Raw genomic sequence first — 25,536 nt, forward strand, 5'->3', positions numbered from 1 at the left:
TATTCCAAACCTCAATATTGTTCATAAATATTAGGAAAGCTGATCTTATCATTTTTCTCAAGTACATATTCTCAATTTCCCCCAATAGATGGACTTATTATTTTACTTTTTAAAATTATCTTTAAGAGACTTCTTTTTAATGAATTCCACCACTGGTGACTGGGAAGTTACTATACTAGGAATAATTTCTTGTTTGTTTGTCAACTTTCTTCATCTCCTTTTTTGATTAACCAGATTGTATCAGATTATTTTTATAAGCATACCAAATTCCCATCTCTTGAGGTTATTTCTGGCTAATGTTCAACTTTGTTAATCAAAAGGAAATAAGATATAAAACATTTTATGAATGCTCTAATATAAGCTGAACATTTTATGAGGACATACTTGGGTGAAAAGTCTCAATTTAGGCTTACTCAGTAGCTCATGCTGAAACTAGGCAAGAATTTCAGCGATATGAACTTCTGGTCCTTATTTGTATTAATTGCCTTTGTGGAGAAAGACACACAGACAATGTTCATGAGCATGACTATGTACATATAGCTACAAGTGGATTACTCTATTCATCAGAAGTTAATTGAATGACACACATCAACACAAGAAAAAGATATAAAACTTTAAATTTTATATATCTCAAACTCAGAGTTTAAGACTGTATTCAATTTTAAATTAAAAATGAAAGATATGTTTAGAAATCACATCTTTCTCTAGTTAATTCCTGATCTTCATAAAGAAGAAATTTCGTATCACTTGATATAATTGTCTTAACATTTAATGACTATTTCCAAGTAAAGTATATAAAGAAAGAAATAATAATTAGCTCTAAAATCCCCTATAGTGAACCTAAATTTGCCATTAAAAATGCTGTCAAAATTTATCTCTTTGGGTAAAATATAAATCCACTCTGTTGAACAGAGCATGGGACCTGCAATTCAAGATGCAAAGTTTAAAAATTCTGGAAATCTGGTTAAGAATAGGATATGATAACTACTATCTGACTGATATTATATTGAAAGAAATTGGATTTAGATGCATACTTGATTGCCCTAAATTTTCTTATAGGCTATTAAAATATAGCAAATAATTACTTTTCACTGGTTTTTATTAAGCATTTGTTAAAATGTATTATGGGAAGAACACTGCACTAGTTGCTGCAGCTGTTTTGCTACCCAAAACAATTTTACAGCCTAATACAAAAAAATGAGAGAATAGAAAATATGGGTACATGCCAGAGAAGCAAAAAGCAAAATCAAACAAAATAACTTGCATGATAGATAGATAGATAGATAGATAGATAGAGATATACAGGTATAGATAACCTCTTTCAACTCTAAAGTACACCAGATTCTTGAAGAAGTCATAAGTGCTTTCATGATGAGCCAAATCAAAAATTACAGGCATTTCATAAGTGATGTCATCTGCTAATAATTATGAAAGATTGGGGAATGTATAGTTCTTAGGTTATTGTACTTTTGACCCTTTGCAATATTTGCGGACATTTGTGGTATATTAAGGTTACTACTTAATTTTACAAATCCACCTCTATATTTGAAATTATAGTACCCCCTCATGTATCATCTGGAAATATCAGTAGGCAAGAAAACATTTAAGTGGATAGACTCTTCAGAGTTTATATATTAATAAAAGGGAAATTGGATATACAAACATGCTACCTTCCAAATAACCAAAACCTAGTCCTTTAAGCACTTAGATATTTTTATTGTAACTATTTTAATGAAAACTTTTATTGACTATCTTCTGTTCTGCTTCATTAAGCAGTGCATAATATCTAACCAACAATTTTATAGTGCTTTACAGTTCATAGTATTCTGTTCACATAAAACATCACATTTAGTTTCTCCAACTAAGCTATGAGTTAGGTGGTAGTATTAGATCCATGCTTCAAGGATGAAAAATTTGAGTTACCTATGTGATTTGCCAAGGATCACACTACTAGTAGTAATGAATTACAACTGAAATCCAATACTTCTGATTATAAATCACAATGTAATTTAAATTTTCCTTAATTTTTCGGTGGTATCATTATGACATCCCTTATTGCTCTGTTTAGTTATACAGTGATGTATTTCTTTTTTTTCTTTTTTAAACTTTTATTTAATGAATATAAATTTCCAAAGTACAGCTTATGGATTACAATGGCTTCCACCCCCCATAACTTCCCTCCCACCTGCAACTCTCCCCTTCCCCACTCCCTCTCCCCTTCCATTCACATCAAGATTCATTTTCAATTCTCTTTATATACAGAAGATCAGTTTAGTATATATTAAGTAAAGATTTCAACAGTTTGCACCCACATAGCAACACAAACTGAAAAATACTGTTGGAGTACTAGTTATAGCATTAAATCACAATGTACAGCACATTAAGGACAGAGATCCTACATGATATTTTTTAAAAATTGATTAATTTTCTATGCAATGTCCAATTTAAAAACCAAGTTTTTTTTTTCATTTTCAATTATCTTTATATCGATTCAGTATATACAAATAAAGATTTCATCAGTTTGCACCCACACGAACACAAAGTGTAAAAATACTGTTTCAGTACTAGTTATAGCATCACTTCACATTGGACAACACATTAAGGACAGATCCCACATGAGACAAAAGTACACAATGTCTCCTGTCGCTGACTTAACAATTTGACACTCTTGTTTATGGCGTCAGTAATCTCCCTAGGCTCTAGTCATGAGTTACCAAGGCTATGGAAGCCTTTAGGGTTCGCCGACTTCAATCTTATTCAGACAGGGTCATAGTCAAAGTGGAAGTTCTCTCCTCCCTTTAGAGAAAGGTACCTCCATCTTTGATAGCCCCGTTCTTTCCACTGGGATCTCACTCGCAGAGATTTTTCATTTAGGTCTTCTTCTTCTTCTTCTTTTTTTTCTTTTTTTTTTCCCCAGAGTGTCTTGGCTTTCCATGCCTAAAATACTCTCATGGGCTCTTCAGCCAGATCCGAACAGTGATGTATTTCAAACATGGTTGAAGTTCAGTGTAAAACCCTCTCTCCAGTTGAGATTAGATGAATTGGGTACTTTCAGAAGTCAGGCTATAAGATAGATATAGATATAGATATAGATATAGATATAGATGCCTTTAAATAGAATCAAACTCAATTGAATGAGATACTTGTATCATGAGATACTAGAAACAGCAAATTTTCCTCCCTATTTGCCCACTCGCCTTGGGGTCATATGCTTATTAGGTAGAAGGGTGGACAGACCCTCAGAAGTATTTGAATGAGTCCCTAACCCCAATCAATTTCTCTCTCTCTCTCTCTCTCCCTCTCCCTCTCTCCCTCTCCCCCTCTCCCCCTCTCCCCCTCTCCCTCTCTCCCTCTCTCCCTCCCCCCCCCTCCCTCCCTCCCTCCCTCCCTCCACACATCCCCATATAGAAAATTTCCTATAAGTTAAACAATGTATGATAAGAACCCATCATATGTTGAATGGTCATCTCCACCAAATAACCAACGCTAGTATATTTTTTAGTTGCAAACTTTTATATTTCTGTCTTCTCCCTTTTATCTATTGCTACTTTCTGTTGTAAGCATGGTTACTTCTATATGCTCTTCATATTTTGTCCTTGTGAAGTCACTGACACCTTGTAAAAGAACCAAGAAAGCAAATTTATTATTCAGTAGCCTTTTATGATATCTAATTCTTAGTGCTTGGGCTCTGATATCAGGACTGGAAACAGTTTTCCACTGTCATAACCTTCTCTGGAAGTTTTTCTCACTGATCAGTGGCATTTTTTGTTTGCTTTTGGATTCAAATATGACTTTTTTTTAATTAAACTTTTATTTAATGAATATAAATTTCAAAAGTACAGCTTATGGGTTACAATGGCTTCCCCCTCCCAAAACTTCCCTCCCACCCACAACCCTCCCCTTTCCCGCTCCCTCTCCCCTTCCAATCACATCATGATTCATTTTCAATTCTCTTTATATACAAAAGATCAGTTTAGTATATATTAGGTAACGATTTCAGCAGTTTGCCCCCATATAGCAAACACAAAGTGAAAAAAAAATACTGTTGGAGTACTAGTTATAGCATTAAATAAGAGTGTACAGCACATTAAAGACAGAGATCCTACATAATATTTTTTTTCTTTTTTAACTTTAGTAAATATAAATATGACATTTTTAATAAATAATTATATCCATGGATAGTTTGATAGATGTTTAAAATATGCATTCTGGGCATATTTAAAAGCTCTAACATGACACAATATATGCACAAATGCACAACAGACATAAATAACCTCAAAAGCATAGACAAAAGTTAAAATAAGAAGTGATGGATTTTTAGTATTTATTACCTCTGTTCTACACTGTTCACTTAACTATAAATTTATCTATTTTGATTTTTAATGATTGTTTTAGCCACCACTTCTCAAAGTTCCTATATTGTGACAATGATATCTCCCATTTCTTTCCTGCTTTATCCTTGTAAAATAATACAATGTATTACTTATAAGTATATTTTACATTTATGAAAACTACATCATTCTATAAACCTTATGTTTCTTGGCTTTTTAAAAATTCACTACTGTGTTTTAAATATCCATCCATATTGCTTTGTATACTTTAGTTCATTGGTTTCCTTAGTGTTCATCCCTAATATTCAGTTATCCATCTCTGTAGCATACATATCCATGCTAGTCTTGATTACATACAGTGCACTAACAGATTTTCTTTCACTTTCTTATGGCCTTAGGAACCTGAGTACAACTTCTCTGGCATATACTGATGTGAGAATATGATCAGTAGAGTTTTTCATTTGTTTGGGTTGTTTTTTGGTTTGTTGTTGTTTACCTGTTGCAACTGAAGTTGTAGCTCTCTGCCTTAGACGTCTGGTCTTCACTTAGTTGCCACCTAGTCCCCGTGGGGAACTGAATCTAAGACACTGGTCTAGGACATTAATTCTACAAAAACACTCTGACTCATGAATTATAAAGGCTTAATGAAATGATTACACACCTGAAAAAAATGACGTGGGCTTTTTCAAGTGCTCTCTAAGAAATGTAATCAAATGTGATTTGCAACATAGTCAAATTGGAAAGAGGAAAATTCAGTTAACTGTCTCTTTTCTTTCATCCAAATAGCCATTTTTATTTCACTTGATTCAATTCAGAAATGTTTACTGATCACCTATTATTAGGAAGCACTGGATTGGGTATAAAGGTAATACCGTTCAAAGAATAGAAAACTCAGTGCCTGTCTGCCAAACAGTATATACTTGCAGTCCAACTGGAAAGACACACACTTATATGGTGGATTGGAAAGACCACCTAATAGAAAGTTTCTCTTTGGTACTTCCCAATTCAAAATCTCAACTACCGTTAAGTACCATTACACTGCATCATCAGTGTGTGTCAGACAAGAAACACATACACACAGTCCCCTACATTTCTCTACATGGCCAAAGCCTTTGGTCAGACCAATCCCAGACCACTTCTCACTCCAGTTACCACATTAGTCTTCCAAGTCATGTGTCTGTTCTCTTCTGATAAAGCCTCCACACTGCAAAACACAAATCTTATCTCATCACTCTTCTGCCGAAACACTTCCATTGACTCCTAGGTTTTAGAAGAGAACCCGATAATCTCACATTACAGGACCTTAATAAATTGCCATTGGCTCTGGCCTAGGAGTTCCATATCATTCTTTACAAACTCTGTAGTCCAGATAACCAGAACAAATTCTTTGCATTTACTTGAAATGTCTCGATGCCTCTTGTCTTTGTGCTCTTCTGTCTGTCTGAAATGCCCATTTTCCACCTGGCACATAGTCATCTCTGAACAATTCCTATTCATCTTTCAATACCGATTCATATATGAATATGTGAGCCTTTTTTGTAGTAACCTTGTAACTTCTCCAGGCTGAATTAAGCTGTTCCTGGCTATGTCTTATTAAAATCATTATAATTCCCAAAAAACTCCACTGTGATTTATTTACATATCTGTTTTCACCACCACGCTATGAATGCTTAGAGGTTATTATCTTCATATTTTTGTAAGCTTAGTAACTGGCACACAGACTGGCATGGAATAACAGCTGAGCATTTTTTCCTTGAATGAATAAATAAATGAATGAGTGTTTTTGTTGAAATGATCAGCATTAAATTAATGATTAGCATTAAGCTACAACATGTGTCTAAAACATTGCAGTTGTTGGGTTGTATTCATTAACATTTCTGTTTATTCAATAGCTCATTAAAGAGTTTGTGGTTTCTGGCTCTTCCAACTCTCATTCTTCAGACTGGAAATGCTATTTCTTTTAATGTATCCTTTTTTACCAAATCCAACATTAGTAAAATTATTTGTGTCCTCAAAAATAAGCATGAGAATTTATAGCTGTATAGAAATGCTGCTATAAACCCTTAATAGAAACAGGCAAAGTTTTGTTTTAAGATTGATTTATTTATCTGAGGGGCTGGTGCTGTGGCGCAGCAGGTTAACGCCCTGGCCTGAAGCGCTGGCGTCCCATATGGGCGCCGGTTCTAGTCCCAGCTGCTCCTCTTCTGATCAGGCTCTTTGCTATGGCCTGGGAAAGCAGTAGAAGATGGCCCTGGGCCTTGGGCCCCAGCACGCACGTGGGAGACCCGGAAGAAGCTCCTGGCTTCGGATCGGCGCAACTCTGGCTGTTGTGGCCAACTGGGGAGTGAACCAGTGGATGGAAGACCTCTCTCTCTCTTGGCCTCTCCTCTTTGTGTAACTCTGACTTTCAAATAAATAAATAAATCTTTTAAAAATTTTTTTTAAAAATATTCCAGCTACATATGATTTCAATTTTTGCACCAAACTAAACTTATCCTTTAATACCAAGTCTCCATGAATTTTTTGAACTATCCTTGTGCTAGTAATGTATTGTTTCTTCTAACAAACTAAAAACTCCAGTGCCTTAATATAGTAGAAGTATTTTCTTGTTCTTTAGGAAGTATATGCATTCCTAGCCAAGGAGCTTTCCGGTATGTGGTTTTGTTTTTAAGGCATGTATTAATATATTAGATGCTCAGAGTCACAACCAATGCACAATAATTACTACAACACAAGTCTCTTGTTAATGTAACATCAATACAAGTATATATGTTTTTACAGAAACCTAGGTTCTGTCCCTTTTATGGCTCTACCATCCCCTTGATTGACAGCTGTTTTCAACTAGAATTTCTCCAGAAAATTTAGTCCTATTGAAAATGATCTGAAGGCCTATGTTCTTATTTTGTTTTCCAGGGATTGTACACATATGGTTGATTATAGATGGTTAGCTACTCATTAGTTACAATGGATGCCTTAGCCTTTGGTCATGGACAAGCAGCATCAGCATCACCTGAAAACAATTTGAACAGCCAAATTCCTGGCCACCACCTGAGACCTATTAAATTCAGAACTCCAGGGCTACGAGCAAGCAGTCAGTGGTTTAATAAGGTCTCCAGGTGATTCTCTTGATCCTAAAACATTGAGAACACTGCTGTAGAAGCATTAGGACTTCATTTTCCTCCCCAATCTATTAACATTTGCCTTAGGACCCTGGAGTCCTCTGTTTCCAATCCATGAGAAGGGAAACAAAGATTTTTAAAAACCTCGCTCATTTTTTACAGCATCAGCACCCAACCGACTAACATCTCCTCTGCTCACATAGGCTGTAACGAAATCATATGGCTGCCCAGTGGAGTGTTGCAGCCAGCTTGTGTAAGCTCAGGAGGGCCTATTGGTAAATTCTCAGGCATGTTGTAAGCTACTTGACCTTGTCTTAGTCATTTAAAATTGGCTGTGATGGGAGAATTTACACCACAGAAATTGGCAATCATTAAAATTGGGCTCCACCCACCCGCCCCCACCCCACAGAGAGCTAGTTGTTAAAAAGGTACCAGCCAGCACACCACTGGGCATACATGGGCTTTGCTGACACCACAAGGAGCTCAGAAGTTGAAATGGCATTTCAGACTTGCCCTGTGTTGAGCCAAATTGGCCAGGCCTCCATATCCTCACCTTGACCAGTTACTGAACTAGGGCTACCCTGGAAGGCCTTGCTCTGGGACGGGGCAACTCTCTGCAGCTGCAAGATGCCTACTAAATTTCTTTCATCTGAGACAAGAATCGCTCCTTGAAGGGGCCTCTGGGGGTGTATATCTTCATGTCTGCCAAGACCTGCTCCTTCCCTCCAAGATGTTCTGAAACAATTCATCTGGGGTGAGCCAGGGCTTTGGGTTTTTTTTTTTTTTAAAGCTTTCTGGAGGATTCCAGTATAGAGCCACAATAGACGCTATTTAAATATCAAGACAATTATTGAGAAGGGACTGTTGTTTGCTTTCTTTTCAGTAATGTTTGCACTCTGCTCTATTTGAATGAAATTGTGCCTGGAGGAAGAGTTTGCATGCAGCAAACAATCAATAAATATTTGTAGGGTGGTTGGCTAAAATAATTATAGTTCATTTGAAAGGAATTCTAGCCAGAAAAATTAATTTAGATGTAAAATATAATAGAAATCCAATAATACATTCACAGAATGAGTTAATAGCTTCATGAATTAAGTTATCTTCAAAGTGTTAATCAAATAAGTAACCCGTGTGCTTTTCTGTTGCAGAGGAAGTTAGAAGACCTGAGCTCCGAGTGGAAGGTCGTCAACTATCTACTGCAAGAGCTCAGGGCAAAGCGGCCTGACCTCCCTCCTGGACCAGCTACTATCGGAGCCTGTAAGTACGCTGCTGCCCGTTTTCTTTGGCTTTAGGTATCTGCTTAAAATCCCAACTATGAAGTGATGTTTGAGGCAAAGGAAAAGTTTGTTCTGCTTTTGAAGATGGGGACAAGCCTTCATGTTACTTTGCGGAATGTTTTAGATTGTGTTCCTTGGAAATTGACTTTGATTCAAAGTGTGCATGACAAAGACTTATTGGAGAGGGCTGTGTTCTTTGGATGGCAAGGAGAATGAGAGGCCTCAGCCAGTCCTACAGGAGACCTGGAGCTGTGTGGGATTGCAGGGAGAGCTCTTGTATTCCTGATCCAGCCTTCCTCTGCCCTGGAAGCAAAGGGAGAGCTTGGAAGAGTTTTTTGGGGCAGGGAGCAATTCCTAGTGAGGAACACCATCAACAACCAATACTCCCTGCAGCCAGGAAAGGGCGTGCTGTCCCTGAAGGGAGGATCAGGATGCATGCCAGAGAATCCCCTGACACTGAATACATGAAATGTCTCTCTCAGTGAGTCCTGTATCAGTATCCTTGAATAAGTCTGCAGTATTCACAGAACTCTGCATACTGCCCTTAACACCTCTGTCTATCCCATTTGAAGGCAACTTTAAGAACACTCCTTTTTTTTTTTTTTTTTTTTTTTTTTTTTGGACAGGCAGAGTGGACAGTGAGAGAGAGAGACAGAGAGAAAGGTCTTCCTTTGGCCGTTGGTTCACCCTCCAATGGCCACCGCGGCCGGCGCGCCGCGCTGATCCGAAGGCAGGAGCCAGGGGTGCTTCTCCTGGTCTCCCATGGGGTGCAGGGCCCAAGCACTTGGGCCATCCTCCACTGCACTCCCGGGCCACAGCAGAGAGCTGGCCTGGAAGAGGGGCAACTGGGACAGAATCTGGTGCCCCAACCGGGCCTAGAACCCAGTGTGCCGGCGCCACAGGTGGAGGATTAGCCTAGTGAGCCATGGCGCCAGCCAGCACACTCCATTTTTCTTCAAGAAAAAGAAGACTGTGATTATTGCAAGCTAAAAGTTAAAAGCTACGTTTGTAACGTTTGATTTTCTGCATATTTTAGTCCATTTTATTTTACATCCTATTTAGTTGTTAATGGAAGATACGCATAAAATCTCACGGCAACATTAATGCTGGCTTCACTCTCAAGGAAGCAAGCCAGAAAAAGTCTTTGCTATACCAATTCTATAATTAGGCAGAATGAAAAACATCTTTGTGGTTTTTTTTAAATTTTTTGCTCTGTTTTTCAAAGATGGAAGTATTAAAGGTTGGTGACTAGTTTTTCAGGTAAAGTTGATCTTTATATCAAGTGGAAATATACCACATTGGAAGAATCACAGCCAGAGTAAGACAGCCTTAGTTTAGTAAAAGGCCTAAATAATGATTGGGTTAAAAAGACCATAGTATCTTGGGATAGCATCTCATGTGCCACCTGGGGGTTCTGAGCAGTCATCAGAGTTAGATTTAATGGCATTGGAGACTTGAACAAGATGTGTGAGCGTTGTGTTTTTTTTTGGTCAACCTGGGACACTAACATGCTCTATCAGGGTTTATAGTCAACTAATTGTGTCAGGTTTATTTCTTTTTATGAGCTGCAATTTTTGGTTCTCAGCACACAGGCATGGTTTGTCCCTACATAACCACTTATTAGTGCTTGTTCTCTAGCTGTGTCTGGTATGTTCAGCCTCAGACTAACTGCAGTTCTTGTGTTAAAATGATTTTTAATAAGTTTGTTAAACTCCGAATTTAAGGATTTATACACCCCATTTAAGCTAATTTACACATGGTATGAAGGCTCCAAAGTCAGGACACAAAATCCATTCAACATATAACATACCTAAATGTAACAGTAATGCTCTTCAGTGGAAAATACATTCAGTGTTCCTGTTTACATTTGAAGCAACATATATAATTCATCCACTTAATAAATATGTATAAGTCCTATGTATTAGGCATTAGGCTGAGCATACAGCATAGAATGATAGTCTCTCCTTTCATCAACCATATATTCTAATTCAAAGAGAAATGTGAGAGCTGATAGAGAAGAAAATATGCACTGTGTCAATAGTTACAGGTGCTATAGACTAGAATCTCCAGATGCCAAGTGGACCTTTAGTAGAAATTCAGAATGTCAGGCCTACCCCAGACCCACTGAATCGCTGTCTATACACGTCAACATTTAAGAAACACAATCATAGAGAACTAGAAAGCAGGGTAAGAGGGCGAGGGAGTGGGAGTGAGGACATCAGTGCTCACTGTGTGCTCAGGGAAACTATTCCATGAGGAGAACATCTAAGATTAGAAAGCTGGGGTAAGGGAGGAAGCGAGCTGTAGGTATTGGGGGTAGGGGCTTGATAACCCAGGAAGAGAGAGAACAGTCAGAGTAAAGATGCTGAAGGAGGAGCAAGATGGAATAATATCAAGATGGAATAATAATAATATCCGTGAGACTGGAGCAGAAGGTAAAGCAAAGAGTGATGCAGACAGTGAGAGATACATCTTCCACAGCTCTGCCTTAGCTCCCTTTACCCTGCACCGTGGGCACATTCCCTCTCCTGCTTCTTGCCTTGCCCCTACGCCCTCCGTATTGCTGCCAGCAGGGAGTCTGGGAGTGTCCTCAGCTCCCAGCTTGGAGTTGGAATCAGGGCTACAGAAGAACTGAACAGCAGAAGAGGGGTGGGGGTGGGATGGAGGGAGAGGAATTTTCTCAAGCAGGGACTTTTAATTTCTTGTAGCAAATTGACACACAGCTGGGCATAAAGTCAAAATGTTAAACACACAAATGTTGAATGAAACGAATCAACAGGGAGTCAGTCAGAGCCAGAGCTGCTTTTATTCAAATAAGACATTTTTTTCCTTTAATGTGGTGGTTTAAACATCAGAATTCAGAACTGTTTATATTCCTGAATTTCTGACTCGCAGGGCATTAATCTGAAATACATATACTATTAAAAATAGAATTTGTCATATGGTTCTGAGTATTTCATTTGCAATATTACAGTATAATATAGTTTATAGTTCATCATAATGTTTTTCTATGGCCCTGGTTCTGTTGTGTGCTAATATCATATTTGCCATATGTCTATTTTTATCCTCAAAGTAATCAAAGTATATATGGTTATCCACAATTGTCAAAGGTAGGAAAGCCAAGGTTTCGAGGGGAAATACCAAGACCACACAGCTAGAGGGAGGGAGAGGCAGGATTCCAATTCCAGTATGCCAGCCTCCAAAGCTTGTGTTATTTTGTTTCCTTGCTGTACTTTGCACGATATTTCTGTCCAAGAACCTAATGGCAATTCCAGATACGGAGGCGGCTAGCCAGCAGTTAACGTAATTTAATTCCATCTTGGATGTATGTGGCTAAAGGTGTTAGGATTGTTTCCTCTACCTAAGAAGTAGAAGAAATCAGCTTACTCTGAATTTCCTAGGAGCAGAGCTCTGAACTTGGATTAATTGTTGAAATGATCATCTGAATGAATATTCGTTTTACCTTTGTGGTAACTGAGACCCAAATAGCTTTCATTGAACACTAAGCCAAGCTCCCTGTGGCTGCTTGTTTAAGTGGAGTGGTTCTGCCCGAGGTGTATAAATTGTTTCAATTTGCAGAACAAATGGCAAGATGGAAAATAAAATACTTTCCCAGTTGTTGTTGCTTGGGTACTGAGATGTAACAGCCATCCAGTGTTACATGAAAGTGGCCCAAAATTTAATGACTTACAACGAGTTGTTTATTGGGTCATGATTCTGTGGGTCTGCAGTTTTTCTTAGGATTAACTGGATAATAATTGTGATGGTTTGGGTTGGTGTTATTGATGTGAATGCAATTATCAGGCAACTCGACAGAAGTTATATGGTGTAAAATTGGCTCATTCATATATCTGGCAGCTGGTTGTTAGCTGGAGAACCATGGTTCTTCACAATGCCTCCCAACCTCCAGTGAGCTGAACTGGTCTTTACAATATGGTGTTCAGAGTAGTGATCCAAGAAAGGGAGAACAGAAGCTACAAGACTCCTTGATGCCTAGATTTTGAAGTTTGTACAGCATTATTTTCGCGATAGTCTACAGGTCAAAGCAAGTTGAAAGCTCAGCCCATTTTGCAGGGGAGTGAAAACACCTCATTTCTGGAAGGGATGAGTTGCAGTGTCACATTGAAAAGGGGCATGCATATTTGGATGAAAAGTTTTATGGTAGTCTTCTTGATACACAGATCAGTATCTTGGGAAACAGAGGGAAAGGTAGATAGAAAAAATGTTGGTCTACATCCAGTAGTCAATGTCATTGGCTCTCAAACTCTTACACATTAGAACCACACACTTCGCACTAAAGCTCAGATGTGCATCAATACCAGCATTTTTTATTGAATAGGTCTAGTTGAGAGTTAGATCTCTAAAATGTTCCCAGGTGATGCTGATGCTGTTGACTCTGGTACTGCGCTTGAGAACTAGTGTCACAGGCCTATGGTGAGTGGGGAAGAAGTTCATCCTTGCTGCTGTGTGCAGCATGGAGTGGGATTCCAGTGACATCCAATTCTGTGGATACCAAAAGACCTCCATGGTAGCTTATGGACCTCCACCCCCTACTTTTTCTCCCCACTGAGTACTTAGTGGCTTAGAAGTTCAAGGAGGTAGACAACACATTAAATCAGGCAGCATTTATCCAACAGAGGGGTTCAGTGTTCCAAGCAGAGACCTGTGGAGAATATAGTCATGCTTATATGAAGTTCCTTTAGAGACATTCAGAAATGTTTAAGAAGACAGAACCTTGCACCAGGCTGTGAAGGCCTGCACAGCAGATAGAGGCAAAAAGCCAGCAAATCTGGTTGTAAATGTCAGTAATGAATCCTTTCTTCTCCACAAGCTGCTGGGCCTGAGAACATTTATCTCCTAAAAAAAACTTGATTTAGTATTTTCAATCAAATTGCATATAGGACACGCTTAATGTGAAGATTCCAAATCAGAATTGTTTATTCAGATATCTCAGGGTAATAACTACGAAATAAATGATCATTGTATATGGACTTGTAGACGTGCCAGTTAAGTTTTTTTCTTTAGCTGATTAAACACTGCTATATCCATCTCTTTCTATAATTAATATTTGAGAGAGCAGGTCTCAAGTGTAATTAAGGAAGCAGAGCACTAGCGGTCAAGAAGCCTAAATTCTAATCTCAGTTGCACTACCAGCTAGATATGGGATCAACACATTCTTGATATATAGGGCCAGATAATAAATGCTCAGCTTTTTGGGTCATGTGGCCAGCTCTGTATGCTAAAAGCAATCATGCCATAGATATTATGTAAATTAAGGGGTGCAGCTCTGAGTCAATAACTATTTATAGAGACAGTGGTAGTGGGTCAGATTTGACCCTACCCATATGCCCTGAGTACTCACCTTTCATGCAGTACTCACCTGAGGCTTCTGGCTAAAAGTACCTGTAGCTGTGCCAGGTTCTTGGGCATGCCACAGGAGAAGCTCACCACCTTGCAGAAGTATTAGAAAGCACCCCTAAGGCCGGCGCCGTGGCTCAATAGGCTAATCCTCCGCCTTGCGGCACCGGCACACCAGGTTCTAGTCCCGGTCGGGGCACCGATCCTGTCCCGGTTGCCCCTCTTCCAGGCCAGCTCTCTGCTGTGGCCAGGGAGTGCAGTGGAGGATGGCCCAAGTGCTTGGGCCCTGCACCCCATGGGAGACCAGGAGAAGCACCTGGCTCCTGCCATCAGATCAGCGCGGTGCGCAGGCTGCAGCGCGCCTACCGCGGCGGCCATTGGAGGGTGAACCAACGGCAAAGGAAGACCTTTCTCTCTGTCTCTCTCTCTCACTGTCCACTCTGCCTGTCAAAAAAAAAAAAAAGCACCCCTAAGACAGCTCTTAGACACCGATGGACAGAAGTTGTTGGGTAAATATTGTATCTTCTGTACCCCTTGGGTAGGATACTTTTGAGGCATGTTGCGTACCAAGTGTCTCCAGTGAGCTGAACCGCTGATCGTTAGTAAGATTTGTAAAGGCTTCCATACCAGTTTCGTTCGTTTCCTTCCTCCTCTACCATGGCTTTCTGGGTTGACTTCCCAATTAAATGACTTAGACTTAACCCCTAGACTGTTTTCCAGATGACAAGACCAAGTGTCAGAAGGTTAAATAATTGATTCAAGGTTACAAAGCTAGGCAGTAGCAGAATGAATATTCAAAGATAAGTCTTGATGTTTCCAAAGCTTATGTTATTAATCAGTACACCATATCTCAAGCGGTGATTTTTCTTCACTTGAATAGTTGAAGGCTACATTTAAATTAAATATCATGGGTGGGCATATGGCTTAATGGTAAAGTGCTGGTTAAGATTCCCACTAAGACATCTACATCCCATATTAGAGTGCCTGGGTTCAAGTCCTTGTTCTAGCTCCTGATGCCACCTTCCTACTAATGCACACCCTGGCAGGCAGCCATGATGGCTCAAGAACTTGACTTCCTGTTCTTGCCTGCGATATGGGATTGAGGTCATGGCTCCTGACTTCAGTCTCAGCCAGCCCTCTATGTTGTGGACATTTAGAGAATGAATCAATGGGTGGGAGCTCAATTGGCCTGTCTCTTTCTGTCCATTTCCCTCTCAAATACAAAATACATAAAATAATGTATTAAATACAAGGGGACTTCAAAAAGTTCATGGAACTGTGCGTTAGCTTTTAATGTCCTGTTTCCGTGAACTTTTTGAAGTACCCTCAAACATGAGTTACTTATGCAATTATTAGTTGCACTTAGCTCAAAAATATTTTAAATATCTAGGCAGTTTGATAAAAGCAAGAGGTTATTTGGAGCGTAACTACAATCTTGATATACTGCAGTTTGTTTGTTTTAAAATGTAAGAAAACAATTGAGTGTGAAAACAGCCCTCATTAACCTGCAATGGTAATGAGAGTAGAAAGAAAGGAAGTTGCCAGTGCTTCCTCCTTACATGCTTACTCCTCTCTTGTGGTCAGATGCCTCTCAGACACATGGGGAGAGATGTCCTCCAATTCTTTTCCCATTTCTATTGATATTGCTTCATCTGAGCTTTTCAAGTAAGGCAAGTCAGTGTGAGTGGAGCCAAATCTTCCTCTGCCTCATTAACAGATGACTTCTCTCCTGCCAACATTGAGGATATGGCCATAGTATCACTGATTTATATTTAATACCTCTAAGCCTGGAAACTTCCTCAAAGTCTAATACACTAGGAGAAAAATTTTATACCTGTATGCCCAGGCCTTAGGACTCAGGGCAAGAAGATCCAGATTGGGACATGTCAGAACAGCTTGGAGCCATTTGGGGGTTTATATACCCCTTTACTCACAGTTGTGAGAAATGCACTCAGAACAGCCAATTGCCCCTAATGGTGGTGGGTCTAGAGGAGATATCTTCGTTTGTGTCCATGGCAGCCACTGGACACATACACAGAGTTACCTGTCGACATCCACATGTAGCCACATACAGCTGTATCCACCAGTAGCTGCACACACACATCCACATCTATCCACAAGCAGCTGGCTGAGCCTAGCCATGCCACCCAGTTGCTTACATGGCATTATAAACAATAGTGGCCTGTAGCCCAACTGTTACATATTAAGGCTGTGGCCAGCTAGCCAAGCAGGTGGGCCTGTTGGTTACCATGACACCGGTTACCATGGAGGCACAAAGACATGGGAGCACAGAGATAAGGGGACAAGGGCAAAAGTCATGGGAACTTGATAACTTTACCTTCCCAAATTGACCTCCTCAACAGTACCCCCAAAAATAGGAAACTTCTTAGTTATAAGAAATCAAATTAAGTACATTCTCAAGATATTTCAGCAACTTGAGCAAATTCAGACATTTCAACTTTTGGCACAAATTAACTTAAAAATCATAGGAAGGTGTTCATGCTAGCAATTAAGATGTGAGTTGAGATACTTGTATCTTGTATTGATATACCTGGGTGTGAATCCTGGCTCTGATACTGATTCCAGCCTTCTGATGTACACACTGGGAGGCAGCAGGTGATGGCTCAAGTAGTTGGGTCCCTACCACCAACATAGGACATCTGTATTGAGTTCCTGACTTTGGCCTCAGCCCAGCTATGCCATTGTAGGCATTTAGGGGAGTGAATCAGAGGATGGATGTGTTCATTCTCATTCATGCTTTCTCTCTCTCTCTCTCTCTCTCTCTCTGTCTCTCACTTGAATAATTTCAAAAACTTAAAGCCATAAGAGGTATAGGTGTTTGAAATATTAAAAGGGAAGTGACAACAATAAACTGGGGCTAGGGAGCCCCCAGTATCAATCCCATTGATCAGAGGGAAATCTTTATATGTGGGCAGTGGGATCTCTGGCCCTGGGCAGCTTCTTCAGACAATGCTCCCTGGTTAACAGGCAATGCATAACAGTAGCATTGTTAACATCCAAGACAGTGATAGTCTCCTTAGATATCAGTGATCTGTATTGTGATGATGAGATTCTCTTTCTTCCTCTCTTAACCCTATGGCACTTCTACTGCTTGGTTACCATCTCTGTTTTGAGCTATGCTTTGGGAGCTGAACTGGCAAAGGAAGAGATGCTCTAATCCATCATTTCTAATGCTTATTGGAAGCATTCCTGGAAGTTTCTGTGTGTGTATCTGTATGTGTGTGTATGTGCGCACACACACATAGGAGGAGGAGGGGGAGGAGGAGGAGGAGCAGATGAACACAAATGGCCAAATAAAGTATTCTGATCATTAGAGATTTTTCAATTACACATGTCCTGCATTGTGACAGAAAAAACTGTTAATTAATTAAAATTACCTTAACCTTCTCAAATTATTTAACTTCCTCCAAGAAAGAATCTTCGCTTGAAATCACTCTACAATATTTTGTAATGTTGAATGCCATGTGACTGATGGGAAATTAAAACTATCAGAAAAACTCAAGAAAATAAGTGCCCCACAGCTCACAACAGAAGGCTTTAATATGGATTCCTAATATTTTGCAAAACTCTGCTGACAAGTTTTAAAATTGAATATAGCTTTGCCCTCAAATAAAAATGATTCCAAAAGGAAGTTGTAGTAGTGTTAAACTTACATTGTAGATTTTAAGATTGTTGTCTGAAAAGTATTAGGTTGATCTTTCTTCCCCACTATCTTTGGAAAAACTTGCTTTCTCTTGGAAGCAATCTTGGGAAAGATAACTGCCTACACTCTCCTTAAATAATGAGAAGTACGTAGAGTTCCACTGCTACAGTTATACTCAGAAATCTTTCAATTGCCTAATTCAAATTCCAGTTTCCGTCTTAATTTATTGAGTAGAAAAAGAACATTTCTCCTTGCTGCACATTTAGACAGTCTTTACTCTTGCAATCTATTATTTACTCTCCCTTCAAACCTCCCTTTTGTAACATAAATCAGGCAAATCTCCATGGCCTGTCAACAATAAATCATTTCTCAAATGTTTTAGCATGAGGTCCCCCTCTTGCTAAGTGTGTTTCTGATACTAGTTTTCCGTTGTGGACTTCATAATTAGAACGTATTTGGTAATTACTGGTTGATGCATGACTTAGTCACATTAAAATGTCTGTTTTACCCTTTTCCTACCCTTCTAGCCTGCTGCAATCTATGTCTAGATTTTATTCAATAGCTAATATGTAGTAGGTATTCAAGCAGGCTTTTTTGACTGGATGGTTAAGTAATTTATGTTAGAGTTGCAGCAAATAAGTCAACCTTCCCATATAATTATAATACCAGTGAAATTAAGTGATTATATATGCTTGTGCAGCTGTTGAGAGGCAGAATTCATATCCAAACTAACACCTTCTGAATTGGATTTCACTGCTCTTCAATATTCTTACAGATCTCAACATTTTTTCCTGCTGAGACATAGCTGATAGGTTTATCTTTGCAATCTCAGTGGTGAATCCTATTTTTGTTTTGTTTTGCTTTTACAACTTCAGAACTGTTGAAATAGGGATGCTCTGTGGCTTTAATGAAAATCTCTCAAGCCAGATCTTACTCATTCCATGACCTTCATTACTGAAGGTGTCTTGATACTCAAGAAGCTCTGCTTTATCTATGGTCTTCTTAATATTCATATAATTCATTTCTTCTCTCATCTTCAATAATTTAAAGAAAATAGGTTTTAATCTGATATCCAAGGTGCTTGCCAGTTCATGATGAGTTCATTACACAGACACTCAATTTAGATATCCTAATGTTTAGGTAAACTTGCTAATGGCATTAACTATACCAGTGTCTAAATTGCACTATAGACCCACAATAGAAGAAAAATGAGAATTTTAATGCCTTCAATTCTTGATTCTGGAATCATTATCATACCCTCAAAAATCATTTTTCTCCAACAACAAAAAGCAGAAAGTAAAGTGCCTCTATAAACATAACAATATTGAGTTAAAACAGAATAGTCAATCCCCAATGTTCACTTTGTTTCCTAGTTTTATTCATTAATCCCCTCCCCCAAAATGTATGAATAAAAGATATAAAGAAGCTTTCTATAATGTTAGCTCCGGATTATAAGTGGAAGAACTTATTTTCCTTGAAAAGAGGGAACAAATTTGTTTCATTGATTATTAGCATGTGTTTTAACCCTATGACTTAGTGATAAGCATTTTTACCTACTGAGTTTGGAATGATCCGAAGAGAAATCTTACCATTCTTCTTGCTGATTCTTATTTCTCTGAAGTAAAATACATCTTTTTCTTTGGAACCTGCACTCTATGTTTAGCAAATAAGGACCTAACTCAGAATTGAATTGTGCAATTTGATTTGAGATTTTCTTTTCAAGAAATTTTATTTTTGTCCAGTACAGCTGACATCCACTCCCACAAGCTGAAAGACAAACTTGTCTAATAAAGCTTTCAGATTCAATTTGCTTTCTGCTTATAGCTTGAGGAATCTCTGGAGGTCACTCACAGCATGTGCTGCAACCCAACAGGGAGAAGTAATGAAAAGATTCTGGTTAAAAAGCTGACACTATCCCTTCCAACCTCCTTGAATGTGAATATAATAAGCAAGTTTATAGACACAAATCTGTACGATCCTACGGATTTTCATCTTGATCTCTGACTCCAAGGAACATTTGGATGCATGATTTTGTATCTATTATCTGGATGAATGAACACTTCATATTGAGTATATTGGTGAAAATATGCTTAAACAACAAAAGTCTGATGTAAATCAGGCAAAACCACATTGTCACTTCATGTTTAACACAGTTAGAGGGTCTATAAGGTCTCACAGTCTGGTTCTTTTTCAGTAGTACATAGCCATATCATGGCTGTTTTCAAAAATAATACCTGATTTCATCTCAGTTATTCCCCATGGCTTTTGCATTGACCCCAACATACCTAATATTTATCTTAGAGCTAACATCCATGGATGCCTTGCTCATATCAGGCATTTGGCTAAGCATTCTTTGTGCAATGTTCTGTTTAATCTTAAAGAACTCTTATAAGATGTGTACTACAATTTTTTTCTTACATAGGAGGAAACGGGGACCTAGAGAGAATGCTAATCCCAGAAACACCTAGATACTAAGTAGGCAAAGCATGGTCCTAGACCCACATCTTTCTAAAATCCGTGCTATCTTTTACGTTTATATTAAACATACTACATCTTAGTTGTGTATTCTGTGAATACTCCATGTACTATATAATCAACTCTAGCATATTGTTATGTTAGTAAATATTTTCCCAATTAATTTCAACAATACTCTCAAAGGCAAATATCATATTTTCCCCTGATCTGTGATGACTAATAGAGTACAAAAAATGTAATGTGTATAAGCAAAGTTGACATTTTGAGATCTGTTGTTTACAGCCCTTGTCTCTACTGTTGAGAAACAGTGGTATTTTCTGCTTACTATTTGTTGAATTCTTTACTTAGTGTAGGGTTAATCTTACGAGTATAAAGTGCACTGAAAGTAGGTCATTATAAAAATTAAAAGAATAAGAGAGGAAGGAGGGAGGGTGGCAGTGTGGGAGGGAGAGTAGGGTGGGAAGTATCACTCTATGCTCCTAATCTGTATATATGACATATAAAAAATTCGTTCACCTTATAAACTAAATTAATTTCAAATATATGCATTTAAACAGTGTTTCACCTAGTCTATTTTTAAATGATACCATGACCCCTTTGGTAGATACATTTTTGTGTTCAGACCTAGTTTTCCAAATTATCCCGTAGAATTTTCTTTATTTAGTAGCTTTGGTGAGTGAGTGGACCCCATCCCTACTGTAGCATGAAATAATAGAAAGGAATATTGTGCGAGATTGCACTGAACTAAGCATGCAAACCAGAAACCTAAGGTCCATCGTCTCTTCTGAAAGACATTCCCTTCTGCCCTCAAGAAGTACATGTTCCTCCAGAAAAGTCCCCAGACTTCATCTGGCTTCCCATTTCCAGTTGCAACCAGTCTGCTGCCCTTCCTCTTTTAATGCTACACATGATGTGATCTTTCTTTAAATTTCACTTGAAAGGAAGCTTTCTTGCCTGAATAATACAAAACACCGTGAGACTAGATAATATTGAAATGCCTGTGGAAATACAAGGGAGCAAAGTTAGAGCAGTGTTGGAACTCGTCAAAATAGATGTTGCTGACCTCTGAACTTGCTGGTGCCCCACTTACGCCTGCCTTTTGACTGGGATTTATTCTTCCCATGTGGATAAATATAAAGCACTGTACTGAAAGCCAGCATGAGCTAGCAGTGGGTGCAAGTGGATTGAGAGGAATGAGTGGGCAGACCTGAGTGGGCGGACTAGATGAGGTCAGTAATATGCCCTGCTGTGGGATGCACACTCAAGGAATAAATCTGTGGTGGCGGAATAACTAAAGGAAAATTAAGATTGGCCAGACCACCACATGAATATAAACTAAACCAAGTTATGACTATAGTTAGTAAAACCAGAGATAGAGAAATCAGAACACTCAAATCTGTACCATCTTAAAAAATACGACTTTTTACATGTGTATATTATTTACTGTGTCACAAAAATATCCTAGAAGAATAAGGATTATAGTTTTGCTGCAGTTGGAAAAACTGAAAAAGAGAAGACTCAAAAGACAGAAGCTTTCCTCTTTCTATTTCTAGTCCATTGTTCATCTAACTACAGTAGTGACAATAGGAATTTATTCACCAAATCATAGCACACTGCAATTAGAGGATGCTTTTTGAAGCCTGAAAGATGTAATTTGAGGCAAATAAAAAATCCCTTTCTACAAAGTAAATTATTAGTTTATATAATTCGCTGTTTCAGTAAGAGGTGCAGGTTAATAATGTAAATTGCTTCAAGAAGGGTTTAGATCAGGGGTTTATAATTTTTTTCTATAAAGATCTAGATAGCAAATATTTTTGGCTTTGCCAGTCAGAAGGTCTCCTTTGAAGTCACTCAACTCTTCTACCAAAGTTCAAAAGTAGTCAAAGATAGTTTTCAAATGAATGAGTATGGCTGTGTTCCAGTAAAACTGTATTAAAAAAAAATAAGCAGTGGGTCAGATTTGGCCCACAAGCCATAGTTCATTGAACCCTATTTTAGAAAAAGACTTCCTGATAGATTCATAATAGTTAATAAAGGGAATATAGAGTTTTGAATACACTTCTTTAACCTTTTAAGGTTTCTTCTAAGGAGAAAGTATTTATTATTACAAGTACTTTTAGTGTTTACTCAGAAACAAGAATACCCTTTGCCTAGCATAGGATGATGATTTGCAAAGCTGCCCATGGTAAGAATGAAGAGATGGTGTGAAATACTTAGTACAGTCATTAAAAGTGCTTTACTCTCCGTTGAAAAAAAAAAGTAGTAGTTTTATAGATGCACTTAAGCCTAAAATACTAGTTCTTACCTTGAAGAGTATTTTCTCATCTCCAGAGCAAAATTAAAAAGAGGGAATAACTAGATTTTAAATTTGCTTTTTCTTCTGGTGAACACGTTTTATATAGTTATTGAAGTACCTAGAGAAATATTCATCCTTATGTTGAGGTAACCATTTCTGTGTGAGAGTACTTTAGAAATTGTATGAAAAATGGAAATAAAATGTTTATTTTGATGCAAAAATTTTTAAATCTAAGCACAGTTTTTTCATGATATGAATTTTCCATGAACTTTTCAAAGAACCTCCATATGAATGATTTTCAAAATGTTTTGCACCAATAAAAACTTATCTTAAAGTTGCTTTTTTTTCCATGAACTTTTTGAACTGCCTTTACATCATGTGGAATGTAGCTTCTGCTCATAGTTCTAGAGATGAACATGTTACACATCATATCTAAGTTGTCTTTGACCCTGAAGTGATTAGCACACATTTGCTAAGGGAGGAGGGTATGCCTAAGTACAGAAAACAGCTATGACAGTGTTGCTTCAACTGACTGCTGTAAATAATGGACTAGTTGGGGAGAGCTGATGTGTATGGTCAAAGGCAGTAGCAGATGTCACCATCAGTGTAATGAGACCATTTCCGAGTATACTATTTGACTTGTTGAAATTCCTTCTACATTGTGTTATGCAATTTTTTTCTATTTTTAGACAATGTCTTTTTCTTTTTTGAAAGGTTTATTTATTTATTTGAGAGGTAGAGTTACAGAGATAGGGAGAGGCAGAGAGAAAGGTCTTCCATCCACTGGTTCACTCTACAAATGGCCACAACAGCCAGAGCCAAAGCCAGGAGCCAAGAGCTTCTTCTGGGTCTCCCACATGGGTGCAGGGACCCAAGGCCTAGACCCATCATCAACTGCTTTCTCGGGCACATTAGCAGGGAGCTGGACTGGAAGTGGAGCAGATGGGACTTGAACTAGCACCCGTATGGGATGCCGGTGCCACAGGTGCCACTAAGCCACAGCAGTGACCTCTAAATAATTTCTTAAGACTTAGTACATGCTGCTATGTGTTAGATGCTAGGGATACAATAGTGATCCAGGTGAGCGCTATTCCTAGACTCACAGAAAGTAAGGCCATTAACCCTATGTGACAAACACTAGCATTTAGAATTCTGTGGATGAACCAGGAAGAATCTCCTAACTCAGTCTGCAGTAGCACAATAGAGGAGTAGCAGGGAATACTTTGTGTAAACAATGGAATTTTAATGATGGCTTCTCAGGGACATGGAGTTGTACCCAGGAAAACAAGAGGGAGACAAGATTTCCATGGTGGAGAAACAAGCCGTGTAAAGGTTGGAGGAAAGAAGGAGCCTGGCACTTCCTAAAAATTATGTGGGCCCACACTGTGGTGCACTAAGTTAATCCTCCGCCTGTGGCACCAGCATCCCATGTGTGCACCAGTTCTAGTTCTGGCTGCTCCTCTTCCAGTCCAGCTCTCTGCTGTGGCCCAGGAGGGCAGTAGAAGATGGCCCAAGTGCTTGGGCCCCTGCACCTGCATGGGAGACCCAGAAGAAGCTCCTGGCTCCTGGTTTCAGATTGGTGCAGCTCTGGCCATGGCAGCCATTTGGGGGGTGAACCAATGGAAGGAAGACCTTTCTCTCTGTCTCTACCTCGCACTGTCTGTAAATCTGCCTGTCAATAAATAAATAAAATCTTTTAAAAAATTTACCAATATAGCTGAAGCATTGAATTGGTATTCAGAGTAGATGAAAATCTATGTGTCAAGGAGGAGGTTCTAGATGAGGCTAAAAACGCAGGACACATGTTCTTTTTTAAAAAAGAAAAGATTTATTTTATTTATTTGAAAGACAAAGTTAGGGAGTGGGAGAGTGAGTGAGAGTGAGAGAGAGAGTTCTTCATCCACCGTTCCATTCCCCAAATGGCTACAATGGCTAGGGCTAGGCCAGGCGGAAACCAGAAGCCAAGAGCTGCATCTGGGTCTCCCAGGTAGGTGCAAAGGCCCAAGCCCTTAGGGCATCTTTTGCTGCTCTCCCAGGCACATTAGCAGGGAGCTGGACCAGAAGCAGAGCAGCCAGGGCTTGAACTGGCACCCATGTTGGATGCCAGCTCTGCGAGTGGCAGTTCAACCTATTATACCACAGTGGTGGCTCCACCACACGTGTTCTTAAAGGTATTTTTAAACATAGTAGATCAATCAATCACATTTTAATTGAAGGGCAGTTGAAAGCCACTGAGACATTTTAATGGGACTACTGGCATGAGCATATGTGAGTTTCAGGGGGATTCCTCTGGATAAAGAGTAGAGAAAACAAAACTGGAGGCTATTCCAGGACTTCAGTTAAGAGGTAATGATAACTTGAATAAGAATGTGAATCAGGGAAATCAGACAAAGTATGCAGATTCATGAGACACACGCCACGTAGAAACATGAGGACTTAAAACTTGTGACTGAATAGAGGGGAGAGATATGGAAAACTCAGATGGAGTATCCAGGTCTCTAATTTGAAAACTATATGGATAGTGGTGGAAATTACCAAAAAATGGCTTATTCTAGGGTTCAGGGTAACCATAAGTTCAATTTTAGACTCTTTAGTTGTGGGATGCTTAAACAAGTATCTTCTGGAAACAAGAATGAGTATCGAAGGGAGTTGAAAAGTAGAAAATGATTAGTGGTAGTGAGAAGGTGGTATGTCAAGAAAGGAAAATAAAACTCTACCTTTCTTGTTTCAGAGACAAGGATAGCTAGGAGAGCTAAGAAAACTTAAAAGGATTAAAAGTCTTGCCCAAGCCTTCATATTAAGCTAAAGGCTAAAGGCTAATTTGTAACAGAACTTAGTCCAACATGCAACTCTCTCACTGTCTGACTGTTCACGTGGCTCTATTTTTCTTTATCTGCTTTATTACACTCAGAAATTATTTGAAATGTGTGTGTGTTTCCTATTTCTTTTCTCTCTCATACAATGTGAAATCCATGAGGGCCACTGATGCTGCTGTTTACCAATGCCCACACCAAGT

At 38.8% G+C, this 25,536-nt stretch overlaps 1 protein-coding gene across 9 annotated transcripts in view; it reads left to right on the plus strand.

The window, feature by feature from the left end:
• Positions 1 to 25,536, plus strand: part of DMD (dystrophin) — a 2,142,101-nt gene that overhangs the window by 1,416,974 nt on the left and 699,591 nt on the right. For all 9 annotated transcript variants that reach the window (XM_062183372.1, XM_062183374.1, XM_062183379.1 and 6 more), the window contains one exon: positions 8,599 to 8,707. In XM_062183372.1, the coding sequence (XP_062039356.1) occupies positions 8,599 to 8,707 (109 nt within the window). The remainder of the gene's footprint in view (positions 1 to 8,598; positions 8,708 to 25,536) is intronic.

Source organism: Lepus europaeus, chromosome X (assembly GCF_033115175.1).
Source record: "Lepus europaeus isolate LE1 chromosome X, mLepTim1.pri, whole genome shotgun sequence".
NCBI lineage: Eukaryota > Metazoa > Chordata > Mammalia > Lagomorpha > Leporidae > Lepus > Lepus europaeus.